Source organism: Polyodon spathula, chromosome 15 (genome assembly GCF_017654505.1).
Source record: "Polyodon spathula isolate WHYD16114869_AA chromosome 15, ASM1765450v1, whole genome shotgun sequence".
NCBI lineage: Eukaryota > Metazoa > Chordata > Actinopteri > Acipenseriformes > Polyodontidae > Polyodon > Polyodon spathula.
In genome coordinates this window covers 11,941,383-11,961,187 of record NC_054548.1, presented here as the reverse complement: position 1 = coordinate 11,961,187, position 19,805 = coordinate 11,941,383, and the positions used below count along the sequence as shown (strand labels likewise).

General features: G+C 35.7%; 1 protein-coding gene across 1 annotated transcript in view; it reads left to right on the top strand.

Moving 5' to 3' along the window:
* LOC121327511 (unconventional myosin-XVI-like) overlaps positions 1 to 19,805 on the top strand; it is a 153,819-nt gene that overhangs the window by 38,832 nt on the left and 95,182 nt on the right. The window contains exons 6-11 of the mRNA XM_041271581.1: positions 755 to 879; positions 1,073 to 1,198; positions 5,634 to 5,709; positions 7,854 to 8,004; positions 8,347 to 8,497; positions 18,226 to 18,336. Coding sequence (XP_041127515.1) covers positions 755 to 879; positions 1,073 to 1,198; positions 5,634 to 5,709; positions 7,854 to 8,004; positions 8,347 to 8,497; positions 18,226 to 18,336 — 740 coding nt within the window. The remainder of the gene's footprint in view (positions 1 to 754; positions 880 to 1,072; positions 1,199 to 5,633; positions 5,710 to 7,853; positions 8,005 to 8,346; positions 8,498 to 18,225; positions 18,337 to 19,805) is intronic.

The following is a 19,805-nucleotide window of genomic DNA, read 5'->3' as shown; positions in this document are numbered from 1 at the left end:
ATATGCACTGTATCGATATGGATTTTTTTTTTTTAAAAGACACAACTATTCAGGTGTTTCTAGTAAATGTGACAATTGATGTGTACTGACTTCAGGTATGCAGGTACCCTACTTGATCTGTGTTTGTATGTCACAATGAAAATGAAGCATTCCGCTGTTTGCTTTTTTTTTTTTACAACTGAACCATTTCTCAAGACCAATATTATTAAACAGTGAATTACATTGATTGTTTACTATAGGTATCAGCTAAACAATCTTATGACTCCTATTGGTGGTCTTGGAATAATTTTGCTCATCACTGGAGTCTATTTCCATTGCTCTGTTCAGAATGGATTTTCTACAACAGTATTGCAAAGGGGCATACATTATATATTAGAACACAAAAATCATTTTCACCATTTGAAATATATTTAAAAAAAAAAAAATGCATGCATGCAGGAAACATGTTTGATTTGTTAATTTTACAAAATATTTCACACACATATTTCGTACACAAGATGTTATGAAAGATAACTATATATATAGGGGATATATATATATATATATATATATATATATATATATATATATAATTCATATATTTATTTTTTCTATTTCAAGTAACGGGCTATGTGAACTCCCTGTGACTTTCTCTAGAGTATATATGGATGGTGTAAACAAAAAGCTGCAGCAGCTAAAGATCAGCTATATCTGTAAGGGCTTTGAATACTGGCTGTATAATCCACACACAATAAAAATATCATCTTGATTGCAGGCATCGACGTCAACTCCATGCATCACATGAAAACACAGCGGCCTTTAACCATGTTGTCAGATGTCAAGCATCTCCTAGCAGCTGGTGGAGGTGTCAACCAGAGGAACGATGAAGGAGTCACATTGGTAAGATGATAGCCTCATGTCTCAGCTGTATGTGTTAACTATTGCAAACTAATGATTATAAGTAGTGTTAGATTACCATCTCAACACATACGGATGGAATACATACAGAACAGAGACTTTTTACTTATAAATGTCAATCCCAGTGTATCTGTCCTGTTGCTGCTGTTTATGTTATTGTTTTTTCTGATTACAGTTACATATGGCTTGTGCCAGTGGCTATATGGACGTTGTTTCTCTGTTGTTGGAAAATGGGGCTGATCCTCAAATTGCTGATAACAACTACTGGACACCTCTCCACTTAGCAGCAAAATATGGCCAGGTAATTGCAATGTTGTGTATTACATGGACGTAGTCTGGACTTTGTATTGATACAAAAATGTTTGCTGTTGACAACAATATGAATGACTTGGAGGTCCTTCTGAGTCCTGGAATCAACATTACGCTCCTTTTGTAGTTTCTTTTTTGACACTCTGCTTTTGATGTGCCAGTGATGTTTAATGACTGATCCCTCGAGCCAGCTTAACAATTCACTTGCAGTTTAGTCTATTTCCCTTTTACTTATTGATACTAATATAATGTGATGCCCTGGGCAAACGGATATAGCAAATGGAAGCTCCATTTAATAGTAGCTGTAGCCGCTTTAAATAGACAAAGAAAATCCCTCTGATTGGTGGTCTGTTGAGGTGACTGATTTACATATTGATCAGAACCAATTAGCACCAATTTACTGATCTACTGCACCATATATTCAGAATTGTGATAGTTCTATACTGTGTTAGTTATTTGTTAGTAAGTACTTTGTTTTGTGCATTGATTGATTGAATGCCCCTGGCTGTGTAAATGCTGGCTCTGTGATAAGCAGGTTTATAATAATGATGTAATAAATATTTCTGAAATGGCAAGAGTGGGGGCAAGAAAATCTAATAATCAGCAAAATAGCAATCATCAGTTTTCTTATATTTCATCTGGTTTACCCGTGCATGTGAGTGACGATTTGTCAGTTGAGTTTAAAACCGTTTCGTCTAACTAATGGTACTTTCTTTAAAGCCTTATGATGATTTCTTTACTGTATAGTGCAGAAGTCAGACGTTTTCTGCACAACCTAATTTTTGTGTTATTATTTTCCATGTAGTATATTTTTCTGTCAGTGATTCCTTGCACAGTAAATACCTGTTCCTACCTTAAAACCACATTCTTAGAGTTGATTTATTACATAGTTTTTGATAAAGAAACACTAGCTTTCAAGACCTCAATGGTCTCTTCTTCAGATGTAAGTGGAAATGTGTTGCTGCCATTTCAGATTCTGTCCCCTGTCAGTGAGGTGAGATGGGAGTGAAAGCTTTATAACCATGAATGCAGATGAGCCTGGTTCTTTTACATATTGGTTAAGACATTTGTGGTATGTGAGGTTGCCGGTTCGTGCCCACATTGTAGCCATGATCCAGATCTCATGGATCGGCTACAGCCAGTTGGCAAGTTTAAATGGGGGAAGTGTGCAGATGAGTCTGTATTTTTGCATAGTGGTTAAGACACATCCCCTGCATCCACCGACACATACATCACAATGAATCTAACAAAGTCTTCAAATCTGTCATCACAGTTACCTTGTAAAACAGCAAAAATCCCTTCAAAATGCTCGGAGCATGATTTCTTTAAAAATTGATGCTGCTTTGCTGGCATTTAAACATGGATTTTATTGCTGAAGCAACATTTTTCTAATCCTGCTGGCGCACTCAATATCAGAAAATGTATTATGTATTACTAGGCTTTTTATATTAATTTTATATTTTATACATGTATGGTAAAATATGTATTGAAAATGAATGATAGCGATAACTTGGCAGTTTTTTTTTTTTTTTTTTTTTTTTTTTTTTTTTTTAAATATATTGTTATATAAAACCTAAATGCTTTTCTAATTGTTGTTATTGATGAATATTTTAACTACTGTATCATAAAAAAAAAAAAAAACTTTTTTGATCATTTTAAGAAAAAAGAACCCTTTTTTGTTTTGAAAAGAAAACCCTTCAATGTTTTTAAAGATCGTCTTGCCTGAACGTGCTATGTAATGTAGTGTTGCATAGATACGCCTCAATCCACACAGATACAAACAACACACAATGCAAAGGTCTTTCAGAATATTAACAACAATAACAGCAGTCCTGTTTTTTTTAGGCTAGTGTTTGTAAGGAGTGCAATGTATTTTCAATTAATAGATAACTCACAGACATCGAGTGGCTCAAGTAGTAATCATACTCAAGAAGGCTGAGAAAATAATTCAGTGCATTGTGCCAGATGATGATTTTTGACATGACTGTAATAGCAATTATAGCACTTTCCAATCTGAAATCTAAACTCATTAGCTTTATGGCATCACAATAGTTAATTTGGGTTACATGTTTTCATGTTTTTTTATCACTTTCAGCTCCTTTGAAATGTTTTATCCCTCTTATCTTGATACAGTCAGACTCCTTGTTTAATGTCTGTTTTTCTGTGACCTTATAATGCTTTTGAAAAGTGTGAAGAAGTCAATAACCCAGATCCAGCACATAACCCAATCTAGCATGTTTCCTGTTCAAAGTGATAGGAGAGGAAAGCTAAATCTGGTCTGAGTCAGCAAGAAGGTTTTCACTATACACCAGAATTAAAAGTGGGTCATCAGCTCAGACGTGCAGTGTCAAGTTCTCCTGGTTGCACAGACAATGAGCATTTTAGTGCCTGAAATAGGATGCTGCCAAGGATTGGATTTTATTTCAATACTATGACAGTTCAATGCAACTGAAAATAACATTGAAGAGGGCAAAATGCCAGGCCACTTATAATTTTTTTTATTTTTTTTTTAGCTTGGTGCCTGTGGACAACAGTATAGGCCCTTAAAAAAATAATTTAGGTTACACTTAATAAGTATAAAACCTTATAGGTGCTATTGCACAAAAATCAGCCAATCGTAACCTTAAAAAACCATTGCCCGCTGATATAGGTTCGGTAAAACAAATATTGACTGAGGTTTCACAATATAGTGAATTGGATTGAAAAAGGGGTCTGTCACATTGTCAATCAAATAGTTTTCCACTGTAAGCCTCAATGCCAGACACAATCTATATTCTGTAAAGCATATATGCTTAAACTATTAAAGTCTCTTGACACTGGACTCATTAAGCATCCCCATAAGTGGAGTCTGGCAATGCGCCTCTGCAGCCACACCTACTATGACTACAGTAAGTTTGATTGTGGGTGTGGTAGTAACGTGTTGCCAACCACATCCTTTGACAGTTCTATTCTGTTATTCCTTCAAAATAATTCTATTAATGGTTGTGTCTAGTGAACATTAACCACTCCAGTGCCACATTCTTGTTAACCTTTTTTTTCTTTCACATTTCCATTTTATTGTTGTGCTAAGTAGTGTGCTGCTGGGAATGTTTTGTTTTTCTGTACAAAAACTCCCATTTCTAGTGTAATTTAGGGTCCGCTCAATGTTAAATATCTCCCAGCAACATGGCCCTTTAACTCTTTTTACTCAGGCACTGTGAGACACAGCCCTGCTTGCGATACGTCATTGGAAAGAGGAGATTCAGACCATTGTGCTGTCAGATTTTAGCTGGCCATGCTAAAATATTTTTTTACAAACAATAAATAATGTTTGTTTTTTTCAGTGTTTTTTGTTATCTGTATTGACTATCTATATCAGATAATTTCATTTTTTTATGAAAGTGTAGTGTTTGCATGTATGACATGTACCTGTAACCTTTATAGTTAAAAAGATATAGCCACAAATCTAACAACAATAAAAAATAGGTGAACATAGCTCAGAACCTGAAGGGTTAAATTGGGAGCTCCTCACCATGGGTGTAACTATGTCAGTTCCTCATGCTGACAATATCAAAAGCACAAAAGTGTTTAATTAAGCAACTGTTCAGCTGCTGTTAGTGTAAACATATTCCAAACACAATCAGAGGACAATATTGGTAAATATAGCATATAATAAACAGTACCACTAAACAGTACTATTTTTTTTCACTAAATAGTACTATGCTTTTAAATAGCATTCCTAATACTCATTATTTTTTATTTATTTTGTCTGCATTCTTTTAACATGTGTTTTGTATTGTAGGCTGGTCTGCATGCCAATAACCTGTATTTTATAAATGCAGCTTAAATATACATTTTACGTTTTGGATTAAAATGTATTTGCTCAGCCTTTGAAAAGACAATTTTCTCATCCTCTATCTAACATTTTACATTGACTCCTTCAGCTTTATTCAAGGCAAATCCTCAGTGGATACTGTTTTAAGGGGCATTTTTAATTATCGTTCTACACTCGTATATCAAAACAATTAATGAAGCAGTTGAAATGTTACACAAAGTAAAAGCTGAGTTGAAGCAGGTCAGTACATTTCCTCAGTAGTTTTTAGTATGTTGAAAATACCATCAATGGATTTTTCAATCATGTTACGATGCAATGTTCTTTCCGAAACAAAATATATTATGAACAACTATGAAAAGCTAATTTTGTCTTGTTTTGTTATGGTTTACTTCACTCAAAATGGATTTCTTTAAATACCAACAGTAGAGCTGCAGGTCAATAGATGAAAGGGATATTATAAGACAACTGTTAGAAAGTTATGGGACTGTCTCATGTTTAGATTTCCAAGAGAATGTCTTGTCAGGAAAGTCTCTTAAATGTGTACCGTTCTACCACCTTTGCGAAGCGGACAAGGGGTTTATTTAACTGTGTTTTGTTGTTTTTCTTCTTACAGACCAGTATTGTGAATCAGCTTCTGAAGCATTTTGCAAATCCTAATCTTCTTAATTGTAATGAAGAAAAGGCCTCAGGTAGGTATCTCTGAGTGCTTTCTATTTATCTGCTAATTAAACTGTAAAGTGTTTTCATTTTGCTCACAAATGGTGCTGGCACTTGTTCTGCATGGTTAATCACAGAGGAGTAACAGAATTTTGAAATCCCCCCCCACACACACACACACACACACACACACACACACACACACACACACATACACACACACACTAATTCAAGTGAACTCTTTCTAGTATAATGGCCTTATTAATTAGACATTATTTGTCATAAATACACTTATCTGTTGTTATCATTACACATCCCAATGCACCCTCATGCCATTTTCCTTTATTACTGCATACAGGACTACAGAGTCCAAACCTCACAGAAAGGATAACAACCACATTAATGGAGGATAGTAGCAGACTTTTTAAATAATTTCTACATAATTTACATGTTACGGTTCACGTGTAAAATCGATAACCAATAAATGTGTAAGTTTACCAGCTCAATGGTCAATCTATACATTAACTGGTAAATGTATAGATTTACTAACTCACAGGTGCATTTCTAAAATAACCAAGGAGGTGTCAGTTAATGCTTCAGCTATTGTTTAAGGTGATGGGCATAATCAAGACTTATTAGACCATTTCAATGGTGTGTTTTGGTCCCCCATGAGCCTAATTACTGATTTGCGAGTGAAGCGAGTAGTGTGAGCAGAGCAAACTGTGCAGCTGTGGTTTTTTTTTTTTTTTTTTTTTTTCTTTTTTTTTTCTAAAGGCGCAGCTGTGGTTAGGTTTTTTATTTAGTTAAATGCATGAACTAGCTACGTATTTTTTTTTTTTTCTTTTTGACTGTATGCTTAGTTATTTTCGAAATTGACCTGCGAGTTGAAAAACATATAGATTGTGTTTCCTTGGTTATTTTATAAATTAGCTGTTAAATCTATACATTTAAAGGTTTAATGTATAGATGGGCTAATGACCTGGTAAGAGGGTGAGTCACTGAGAGAGTGCATTCTGTTCAGTAGATAAAATGGAGGATTCCAGTCTGTAGTGCTGCTAATCCAGCACCAAGTAAAAAAAAGCCAGAAAAAAAGCAATTATGTTTTAACCTACATCAGAGGATTCCCTGAAGGGCAACACCAAAAAAAGCACTAAAAAGCACATCAGTATTCAAAACTAGTTTAAAAAAACATTTGTTATATCTTACAAGTTCTAGTTTCTGCATCATTAACAGAGTGGCAAAGACTTCTATGTGTTTGACATCCCTTTCTCATTTCCAATCCTTGTGACAACAGCATTCGCCCCACATGTAATCACTGCTTACACATCAAATCACAGTAATTGATAACTCATTTTACTGCAGCACTTTCCCAAGGATATCTCCAAGTGAGAAACTGGGGGTGAACGTGACTTGCATTCTCCTGGATTAGTCTGTGTTGGTGTTATTGTCTCATTTATTGTGTTTCATGTATTTATATATTTATTTGTTTGTCTGTTTGTTTCATTATTTACAATGACAGTGTTTTATCTTTAAAAAAAAACAAAGCTTTATAATCACCTCACACGTTGAGTAAGATTAATAAAGTCTGGCTTTGATGTATAACATTTTCAATAATTACTATTATCTATATGGGAATTACTTAAAGGAAAATATGTGAATATAAGGTTGTAAGTTCAATCGATACACAGTACAAGAACTGAATATATAAACTGAGGAGTTTTCTCAGTGGCCTGACAGATAAAACACTGAATACCTCCTACGCAATGTGTTTCTCACTATCTAATATTATTTTTAAATAGGACTGGATAACAAGGCAGACAATAAACAAGCTTGAATTTAAATTAAAAAAACTTGCTGTTCACAATAGATCATGCTACCTCTGTACAGAAATCTAAAAATACAGTACATTTAAAAATCACTACATGTATATCTAGTTCAATAAATGTATCTGCTGTTTTCTTGGGTGTTTTTTGTAAAAAAGCTGAACACCTTTACCATTTACAGTTTAAAGTAGAATTAATTCAGTGGCCAAGGATTTCCCTTGCATCAGAGAAGAAAACCATGTTGAGATAGACAACTGACAATTCTGAATTGTGTGACTGAATTAGAATTGTTCTAGTTGTTTAGGACATGTACATCACATTGATCATATAATACATGTTTACTTCATTTGTAGACATTTCTGCTTCTGAGTTTATAGAAGACATGCTATTGAAAGCAGAAACTACCTGGGAAGAAAGACTAAGAGACTCAGCAACTATGTCATTAACACAAGAAGAGCCATATGAAGAAATTATCCATGATATTTCCATGTCAGTAAAGAAACTGTAAGTATCTATATAGCTGGGATGGTTTTCATGTCATGAAGTTTTCATAGAGCCAAGATGCACTTTCATGACTTCAATTGGTTGTATTCAAATTGTATTTGAATATGACCAATTTCATTGGATTAAACTCTAAGGTTTTATAGTGTTATCCAAACTAAAGTAATTTTTAAAGATGCACAACGTACGTATATGTTTGTTATACATTATTAATGTATACTTTCTGTTAATCCAGTAGGAAATCATATGTTTGTATGTACATAATTACTTGATTTGTAAAAGTGGTTCCTTTTTCCTATATTGCTAACAAACTGACTGTGCAATTTATTTTTTACTGCTCTTCAGGAATCCCCTCACTCTGCCAATCTCCAAGCAGGACAGTCTGCTCGAAAAAGACGTCATGTTCAGAGACACTGCTGGAGGCCTGAGCAGGCAGCATTCTCAAGACAATGGATGTGACAGCCCTTTGGAGAACTGCACAAATAAACTGGAACAGGTAATTCTAAAGAGATGTATACTGATCTACAGCATTGCATTTTCTTAGTCCTGTTTAATACTGTAAGTACTTGATCATTTTCTTTATAGGAAACTATACTTGCAGAAAAAAATTAACTAAATTGTGATGACTGTTTTAAAATTGATTTATTTTCAGAAAAATGTGTGAATGCATAATGCAATACATAATAACATGATGAAAACAAACTGAAGCAAAGGATAGTCTCAATATTCAATCCTACTTTAAACTAACGTAGAATTGTAACATTAGTACATCCATCCAGTATATTACAGTAGTATCAGTAAATATTCAATTTTTGTGTTGTACGGTTGCATTATGTTAATTATTTTGACAATTATGTTGTAGCTTCAGCTTTTATTCTTCTTTTAACTTTCACTTCCTTACTGTAGACAAAAAAAAAAACCTGTATTCACTTCACTGAATGCTTTACATGTAAAGCATTGCACAAATATTTAATTTTTTATAAATCTTTCTAATCTGTCAATAACAGCTATTATGGGTGTGGATTATTTTGCAGCTGTGCAAAGTTCTAAGGAACAGTTGATTAATGATTTGGGATTACTGTACCGCCATCTCTTTTTGCTCAGAATATGCTTAGAGCTACAATCACTTTGATATGTCAGTTCCACAATTCCAAAGGCATGAATGTTCAAACAGAGTGACTGGTTCTTGTTGAAAATGATCAAGTAAATAACTCTGAAATGGCAATTATCTGGCACAGCAGCAAATATGTCTGAAATGACAGCCCATCAATGCATTTATGTCACATTTATGATCTTTGGAATCAGAATTTTAGTTGCTGAATCCAGAACCAGGTTATCTCTTTTTAAAGATTTAATTAATGGCAAGTCTAAATTGTGAGTTTCAAGCTCTGAATCACTGTAAACTATAGTTATTACTGCTTTCCTTTCTCATAATGGTATAAATTTCAAACGTGTGTATGGGTATCTGTGGCAAAGTGCCCACCCCTGTGTTTAATTTTGTGTTATATGTTGTGTATTGATGTTGGTGTATAGTCATTGGTACACGGGATATAAACGGGTCTGTGTAACACGAGTGTTTAAAATGTATATTTGTATTTAGGCACGAGGATTGCACAACACTTTACGTGCAAGTAAAAAGTAATAATATGTGAGCACTTTATTAATTCACGTGCAGTTGTACCACGACTCCAACTGAATGATTAATTAGCAATCGAGTCTTGGTACAGCTGCATAAAAGCTGCATGTTTTCACTCACTCGGAGTTGTGTGATCGGTGAGTGGAGAACAGGATTGGAGATGGAGGTAATACGAATAATAATAATAATAGTTGTAGTAGCAAAATATCTGCTCACCGTGTTTTGTTTAGTCTGTTTTGTTTGTCTGTTTATTTGGGTGAATGTGCCATGTCCTGTTTTTGTTTGTTGCGACCGTTTATTTTCTGACTGTCTGTTCATTCATTAAATGCTGAGCAAGACCATTAGCTCAGCTCCCTCAAACTCCACCTCTTGTTGTTTATTTCCTGTTTCTGGTCTGACGTCACCCACTCCAGCCGTCTTTGTGACAGTTATTTATTTGTTTCTACTGTATTCTATATTTATTACATTGTTTGCTCTCTTTAGCTGCTCTCTCCAACTCCACACACACACACACACACACACACACACACACACACACATACATACACGTACCCTCTTTCCATACACCTCTCAGAGATGGGTTGAACCTGTCCCTTTTTAAAATCCTCTTACTTATTTAGTTTAAGCCCACCTGCCAACAATGAATCAATTAAATGGGCCAACAAGCCAATCCCTGTGGTCTTCTGGGCAATGTATTTTCTTCCTGACTCCCTTATAGTCAGGCCGAGACATCTAGTGTTTGCACAGTGAAATCACAGGGCATAACACTCTTTCCATCCTCAAGCTTATATCGTGCCCTTAAATGACTTTACTACAAGCTATATAACAATGTGTTGTCTATACCAAGGCTTCTCAATGCGGTCCTAGGGACTCCCTGTGTCTGCTGGTTTTCATTCCAACTGAGCTCTCAGTTACTTAACTATACCTTTAATTGAACTGATCATTTTGCTTAATAAGCCTTTTAACTTGTTTTCAGCTCTCAAATAGTTGCAGATTTCAAATTAGCTATACATTTTTTTAAGTAACTTGAACTCTGCAATGTTTAAGAGCTGAAAACAATTAAAAAGGTCTAATTAAGCAAATTAGCGTCTGTGAGTGTTGGCAAGGATGGATTTAACCCCATCCCTGCCGACCACACATTCCCCCACACACTATTTACATGATGGGCATTCACCCTGCCACACACAGCAACACATTTCAATTGCTATTGGACAAAAAAAATAACCAGAGGAACATTCAGATTAGTATAGTTGTTGTAAAAGTATTATGCCCTGCTCTTTGAACTGCATTAGGTAAACTAACTTAAGCCAGAAGATCAAATGTATTTCCTACATACAATATCTTCTTCCCCAGTTGAGTTGTACCACAGCCAAACTAACATAAAACTGATGTGAACTCCCTCTCTTAGTTGACAGTTGAGTTATATGGATCGTGGTCTGTAGATGGAGCCTGGATCTTTAACCTCAGCCAACATTCCTCTTGTCTCCAAACCCTTAGAACTATGTTTTTTTTTTAATGTTATGTACTGGCATCCTCTCACATGTTTGGCTTTGCACTGCATTGGTTTCTGAACCTGGAGGCGGGGTTCAGTCTCCAGTCTCCCAGCAGTGTCAGTTTTTTTCTTCAAAAATATCAATTGCATGCATTCCCCGCCAAGGCTGTAAATTCAAAATGGTAAAAAAAATTCCTGCTGTAATATAGATTCATATCCTTTAATATGGGGGTGAGAAGACTTTCAAGTAACAGATGAAACATATTCATTTCATAAGGTGCTGGCAGTAAAAGCCATGAAGACAGGCTAGTAAATACATGGTTGCAAAATGTTGTCTTCGAGAGCCTTTCAAGTGTAATGAACTGTAAAATGTAAATTAATGAGATATGATAGCCCTGGCACAATGTCACAGAGTATTTGAAAAGAGCCAAAACAGCACATATATGGATCAAAAAGTGTTGCATAGCCTGATTTGTGTGTTTGTGGTATTCAATAAACAGAAATACTTCTATCTGTAAACCTGTGGACTGAGCTGTTTAAAGTGACAACAGAAAGCCTTCAAGCAGTCCTAGGGACCTGTTTCATAAAGCTATCAGAAGTATACAGAAAATTGATAGGCTGTAAAGAGTAGTCATGGTGGATTGCTTCCTAGTGGAATATTTTAATACAGAGAAAGGACGTTTTAAATCCTTTAAAAAAACAAAAAAACAACAAAGATCACAGGAAAAAATATATAGAGAACTGAAGACCAAGGTCACTACCTTTCATATACTTCACTAAAGATGCTGACCCTTGCAATTCCTTACTAGAATACCATAGTTACATCAGATTGCTAATGATAATTTTTTGGAGATCTTCGTGTGACTTCGTAGACCTATTCACAATGTATTAAAGTTATGTTCACTCCTGTAACTTTGTTTCATCCCTGCTACAGTGATTTAGTTATGACTGTTCATTTCAAACTACTTTCATATGCAAATGTACGAATCTTATTATAACATCAAAGTTTTGCGCTTACCCTGGTAGTATTATTAGACTAATCAGGTTTTCAGAAAAGACAACTTTAAGAGGCGTTTCTTGTTAGTCTTTCTAAGACAATTTGGGTGTGCTGAATCCAAATGTGCTTGTTGCCATGCTGTATTTTAACCCTTTAAACCTCAAAATTGCAAATCAAAATGGCCACCAACATTTTCGTCGTACACTTTAGATATTACAACAGAAACTTTTGTAAAAGGTAGATAACTGTTTTTAACATAATCGGGACCTGCTGAGTCCAAACTTGCTTGTTACCAAGCTTTATTTGAACCCTTTAACCCTCAAAATTGCAAATCAAAATGGACACCAACATTTTCGTCATACACATTATGTATTACAATAGCATTTTTCGTTAAAGTTTTTTACAAAGGTTTTTAACATAATTGGAACCTGCTGAGACCTCGACATGGTTCTTTATATGCATAGCATACTTAAATATACAATATTATAACAGAAAAAAAAATCTGTGTCCATCTTACTACAAGAAAAAAACAAACTTTTGCTAGCATAACAAAAGCCCTTTAAACCAAAATCAGAACTTAGTAAAATGTTTAAACAACTATTTGACAACACTTCAGTAACTCACTATTAAATGGCAGGTACATTGACACAGCCTTGCTCGAGTTCTCTACATTTGGAAGCGGAAGAGCAGACAAGCCATGCTGCCCTGCACTTGCATCTCTGGCTCCTGCATCCTGATTTGCAGCCACAGAATATTGCCTCAATGCAATCTTCTGGTACAGGTGGCAGGGACATGAGCTGGGGCATTAAATATCCATTTTCATTTTTCCATCCCATTGAAGTTAGGGAAGGAAGGACTAGTTTTAATATGTGTGCTTGTCTCCAAACTAAGGCCTGATGATGAAATCTTTGTATATGGAACATCAGAGCATTACTTGTCAGAGGTAGAGCTTGCGATGACCTCAAGTGAGTAAACAAAATGGCACGTTTTGTCTGTGCTGTGGATCTCTGACAGATCATACAATTTACAAATAAACACCTTCAGTGCTGTTTTCTTGCTATGACCAGCAATGTAAGATGTTATATCACAACCAGTTAGTGCATGAAATGGAAGCAGAGTTTTCAGAACTGCGGATGTAAATTGTTAATTAGGAATTATGATTAGGAAAATATTTATGTTTTTTTGGGCCAGCTTTCATCCAAAGCTGCATACATGTCTGTCAGCCACGGTATCAGACACTGTGATTAAGTAGCCAAAACTACGCCAACCTCTTAGTTAGAGAAGAGATAACTATTTGATTTGTTTTATATCTATAGCTAGATTAAGAACAGGTTTGTTTTATTTCAGAGAAGCAGCAATATAATTGAACAGCCACACAAAGGGAGGTTTTAAAATGAATCAATTAGCAATCTCATAATACATTAATTGGTAAAATATACAGTCTGTTCCATTGTCTGTAAAGTCCATCCATTCAAATAGTCCAATCCAGTGGAGTGTATGAGAAACGACTACATCAGATGTTTGGAAGGGGAGGGCCAGGGTGAAAGCAGGAGACAATCTAATGATAATAATAAAAAAAAAAAAACACAACACAAAAAAATGTAGAATCAACGTGTACTTTCAGTGATGAAATAAATATAAACTATTAAAGAAAAGAAAAAAAAATCCAAACTTAAAACAAAAAAATAAGAAGGCAACACTTCATTTGAAGAGGGGAGTAAACGAATCCCTCTCAGATAACAAAAACTCTCCTGGCCGCCAGCTCACTCAGCCTCGCTCTGCGGACCAGTTGATCAAGCTGCAACATGGATCCAGCTGACCCCCTCCCTGTTAGTGCGAATGGGCTCTGCTCGTCCCTGCATCGGTCAGTCTTTATAGTTGCAACCCAGAAAAACTCAACCTGGAAAAGACTCAAGCAACCAACGTATTGGGTATCTACAAAGTCACAAAAATAAATACACCTCATATCATGTAGTTCCTGAGTTTCTCTGTCTTTCTCCTGTCTCGTCTTTCTTCGTTGCTTTTCTCTTTCTTGTGTTTCCCCCCAGCTTTTGTAAGTCCTGTATTAAACATAACAAGGTAATTTTAACCTGCTGCAGGTCATCCAGTTAATTATTTAGTTGTATCAAACAGGTGCAAATTAAAATGAATATCAAATGATTTTACACAAAGAAACCATACACAGCGTATACATATACAAAAAGACGTTAAACTCAATAATCATGCAATTAAATGACAATACTCAATTAATAATAATAATAATAATAATAATAATAATAATAATAATAATAATAATAATAATAATAATAATAATAATTTGCTCATCATCAAAACAATTAATCCCACCTGTGACATATCATTTTGTTAAAGTGAGCCAAGAAAAGAATCAGCACATCAGTGCCCCAGGCTGCAACAACAACACTGTCTGTATCACTGTGGACATAGTGTAAAATAATTGTTGTGTCTGCTTCTTCCAGATGAGTACTTAGCTGAATGGTGTCAACCATTTCAGCTGAGGACCATACTTCAGCTTCAACTTCAAAGCCACCAGTAGAATTAGGATTTTGTCATGTGGTGCTTGTTTGATGAGCTGCTCAGATACAAATTTCACAAGGTCCTCCTTATTTTCAGGCAGTGCAATGAAATCCATCCAGTCACCTGGAAGAGGCACAGCCCCATCTTCTACCATTCTCCTGATGGGTCTTGAACCTTTTGATCACTTTTGCCTTGTTCCACACTTAATCGATTCTTTGTAATATCTATCAAAGACAACGCCAATTCTGTTGATGTCTGTGCCCATCTTAAGAATGGTTTTTATGAAGATATTTGGCCAGGTCTCCAAATGTCTTAGCTGCTGGTGGCTTTCCTATGGCTTGCACCAAAACCTGTGCATCCATCACAAGACAGTTTATGCCAGCAGGAGTCACTGATGGTGGACAGTGAATATCAGAGGTCGATACATCTGCCAGTTCCACTTTCATTCCAGTCTGTAGACTGCCATTAGTCTGTGCTAATGCCAGAGGCATTATGACGTTATGACGTGATGCAAATTAACAGTCCTGTCAGCTTCATTTGCTGTAATAAGTCCAGCTGCTTTTGGTCTAATATTTTTGCATTCAGCAGAGCATCTTGGATGGTTTCAGTAGCCAGATCTTTAGTCACAATACTTTGCAATGAAAAAGGGGGCTCCTCCGCAGAGAACACTTTAAACCTTTGAAAGGCTCTTATGATCATCCAAGCCAATATGAAACATTTTTCTGGTCTCTGTTGCAACATGGGCTCTTATGTTATAAGACAAGGCCCACCTGCTAAGAGCTGAGCGTGTTCTGTGATGCCTACAATTCCCCCTCCTTTCTTTCCAATGCCATTAAGCCACTCTTTCCTCTGATCTTGGTCAACTTGATTAAACTTCTGACTAGTCTCTTTACAACACATTTTCCTTACTGAAACTCTTAAAGCACTGCAGCTGGTAGTTGATGAATTTCAGCTATGTATATTGCACCCCACCTTGTGTAGTTAGTGTGATCTCATGAAGAATGTGAAAATGGATTTAAAGCTGCCAATTGCCTTCTCACTGGGATCAGTTAAACATGAGCAGTAAGGCCACCATTTACATATTTTACCATGCAAAATTGAAAGTTCACTGTGCCTTCGGCTTTGCATGTCACAAATGCAGAGATCTGATTTTGAAATCTCTGTGAAATAAAAAGAGCCACAATCTTATCATAAGAATCTGACTGATCACCTTGGACAATATTGTCTATGAGCCCTTGGTCATATTTAGCTATGTGCTTCATGAAATATAGAAGAAGGATGTGCCACAATGCTTGAAAAGACAGCTTGTGGGCTTGCATAGCTCTGGCATATAACTTGCCATTCATAGCTTGTTCTGTTGAGTTTGGTCCTAACACTCCACTCTCAATCCTGACATCTGCCAGACCTGAAGCCTGCATGTGCTAACCAATTACTTTTTGAAGGTTTATTGAGATATAGAGGCTGCCTAGTATTGGAATAACCCATTGTGTGTATTCTAGAATGGCCCACTTAAGTTCCATCCGCTTGCAATAGATAGCTTCATCAACAGTTAGAACAACATACAGTTGACCAAGAACTGTTGACACATGTTTACATCTTTTTACAGGGTATCTAGCTCATGAGCAGGGGGTTTGAATGTTTGTCATGTATCCTATAGTTGTAATTTTTGGTTCTGTGGTCTTGTGTATTTAGTTGAAATGTGTCCATCCACTTCTTGGGTTGTCATGTTCCCGTTTAATGATAAAGGCCATATTAACAGCCTAGGTTGGTATGATGGTGTCCATTGAATCAGGTAAATGGGGATCGACATCTCATCATCCTGTGATGAATCTGTCAAATGTGAGATAGATACATAGTTATCCTTGGAGGCACTAAGATAGTTTTTCTCCAGGAGACTGATCAGGCAAGGACATGAACTGAAATAAATACCCAACATGAGTTTGGAGCTTTTTATTGAATGATGATCGATGAGGCAGGGATTTCAATGCCAGATTCCTCTGCCAGATTATAGTAACGATTCCAAACTTCAGATAGCTCCAAAACATTGCCCTGGTTGGCTGCATGTTGAAGCTAATTTTGTAGCCATAGCATTGCTATGTCAGAAACTGTTTGGCCTTGTCTCTTTTTCACCACAGACCTCAAGAATTTGATGTAACATTTGGAATGATATTTGCACCCAGAAGGTATAAGGTCATTAACTCCAGCTAACTAAACAGTCATTTTGGGAATAAGTTCAGCAGCCCTCATTATTTGAAAACTCATTTTGAATGTATGTACTGTAATGTTTTCCTTTACACAACTAAAATATACTTAGACTCAAACAAAAGTTGTCTGCGATATTCTTAAACTAAAGCACTGAAAGCATAGTGAAGCACGGTTAGGATACAGACAAGTACAAACATGGTAAACTGGAGAATTACTGTGCAAATTTGCCATGGTAAACTTCCATATATAGAAGCAAGCTTGGTTTTGTTTATGCTTTCCATTTTTTGCTGACCATTTCTATTAGACCTCGCTGTGCCCAGGGTCTGTGCTATGTTTAACACATCACATTCAGTTTGTTTGTTTGTTTTTTCTGCTGCTTTCTTTTTTGCAATCCTCCCAAGGTCATGCCATTTTTTAAATGGCAAGTTTCTGTCGCTTACAGTGTCCCGGTGAATTTATTTTGTTAGTTATTTCTTTTCTTAATTGTTTTTTTTTTTGGCCCTGCAAAGTGTTAAATAATAGTTCCTGATTCCTTTTTTTTTTTATTTCACTAACTAACAGGTGAATTTCGACTTTGTGGAAATTTGTTTTCCTTTTCTTTTTGGACGGTGCCATCGATGCAGAAACCATAGGTCAATCCTATGATACTTGCCTACTACTTCCTTTTGTTCACTATACCACTCATTTATGTTTTCCAGAAAGATGTTCTAAATCTTGGTTTAGTTATAAATCTATTTATAATGAGATGCAAATTCCAATCTCTCCAGTATAATGAGCAGTAATGTATGCTGTTCATAAACTTCCGGTGATATTACGGTAGTTGTTCACGAAAGATAGCTGTTTAGTACATTGCACGCAAAACTTCTATGAAGGACGGAGGCAATGAATTTGCAGTATTTACAAACACGTAAGTAATATTAGTACATCAAGCTCCATGTCTCCAATGCTGCTTTCATATTAAAATTGTCCAAATTTGGAGGTGTTTGTTACTGAAAAGTACAATGAACTCACAGTCACTGTCATGCAAGAACATTGGAGAATGTGTGACTGGATAGCACCCAGCAATTAGAACCAGCCTACAATCTGTTTGCGTCATACCAAGGTGTTATTGTGTTTGTGTTGCAGCTAATATTGGGAAGTGGGTTTTCTATTTTAATGTAAATACCACCTTAAGGATGCAGTGACCAACAAACTCAGTGTCTCCTATTCCATTTATCACTGTATTTTAATACTTTAAATTAATGCTATAACTAAATATTGATTTATATATATATTATATATATATATCTATATATATATATATATATATATATATATATATATATATATATATATATATATATATATATAATGTCACAGGTGAAGCTTATGCCTCCTGCCCCCAACGATGATTTGGCATCGCTGAATGAACTGACTGACAGCAGTTTACTCTATGAAATGCAGAAACGGTTTGGAAATAATCAGATTTATGTAAGTATCTTTGCTTGTGAATGACAATTAATAAATATTAAATAATCTTGTAAATAATTAAAATGTATTCACTAACTGATAATGCAACAGCATTTCAGTGATATAAATGTATGTACAACCAATAAGTGTTTCATAGCCCAACCTTTTTGTTTGTGGTGTGGCACAGGCTAAGTGATGCTAGGAAAATAGATCCAGTACAAGGTGGTGCACAAAAAGGCAATACTTCAAGTCTGTAATTGCTCGTCAAAACGAGCCAGGTTCTTTTCTAGGGTTGAGATCTGGACTGGCATTGGGTTACCTCACCCTTTCAGACGCAAGATTTACGCTGTGAACACCAGCACCTTGTAAAATAAGGCCAGTTTGGTTTGCACTGGGGTTGCTGTACTCCACTGTATATTACATGCATGCTTTGTATAAAACACACCTCTTGAATAATGTTACCTGAGCATGGTGCACAACCTGTATATAAAATGCAACAATTCTCCTATAATTTGTAAAAGGGTATGTCTTAGTCAGAAAAATACTGTATATTAATATCTCAATAATTTTCACAGGTTCTGGGAAAAACTAACCACATTATTTGTAAGGCAAGACAAGTGGTGTTTTAATTCTTTGTGTGAACCTGTTTAATGCTGATTGTTACTCATTGCAATGAACACCCAGCAAGAAAATAATATATACTATAATGTAACAGAGAAAACAACAGGGATTGTGAAAGCTGATGGGCTAAGGGGACAAAAAAAATCCAATTTGTTGGTCACTAATGAATTTTAATAGCTAAATCAGTCAACAAGTTCAGCTGCTGAACAAACACAAGACTCTTAAAATGCTGAAAAATTGGATTGGATCGTATCATGTTTTGCTATACATGGTGTCTTAAAAATGAATTGAAGACCAATTGTGATCTTGGTTCAGAGCTTTTGTCTTAGAAAAGCCTGTCATTCAGACTTTTTACAAAGCCAGTTAATTGCTCCAGTACCTTACAGACTTTAACAGCTTAAGAAGGAGGTTTCTTACTGAGATTTGCTTGAACTTTAGTATAAGCGGATATAGTATGGAAAAATGCATACAAATGGTTTTATGACGAAAAATATTCCCCGAATGTATGTTTTCTCTGATTGTGATTAATTATGTTTGCCTTGTCCCCTTATATCAGTGGATTGCAATGAACTGCCTGAAGAACTTGTAACTTGCACGTGGCACCATTTGGGATTTTGACTGCAATCTGGTTTCTATTGGAAAGATCTAGGCACACATTTCCAATGTTATTAATCAATATTTGTATGAGCCGATCTCCAGGGTTACTTCAGCTTTGGTTTCTCGATGTGAGGTTTCCATTGCAATTTGGAACTTGAGACTTATTTCCCCAAGCCAGCTGGCTGACTGCACACTCACCCGGGTTGCTCTCAGGACTCTTGCAGGCTCCAGCTTGAGTCTGTAGCTTTAGCCTGTTACTGAAACCTGTTGCA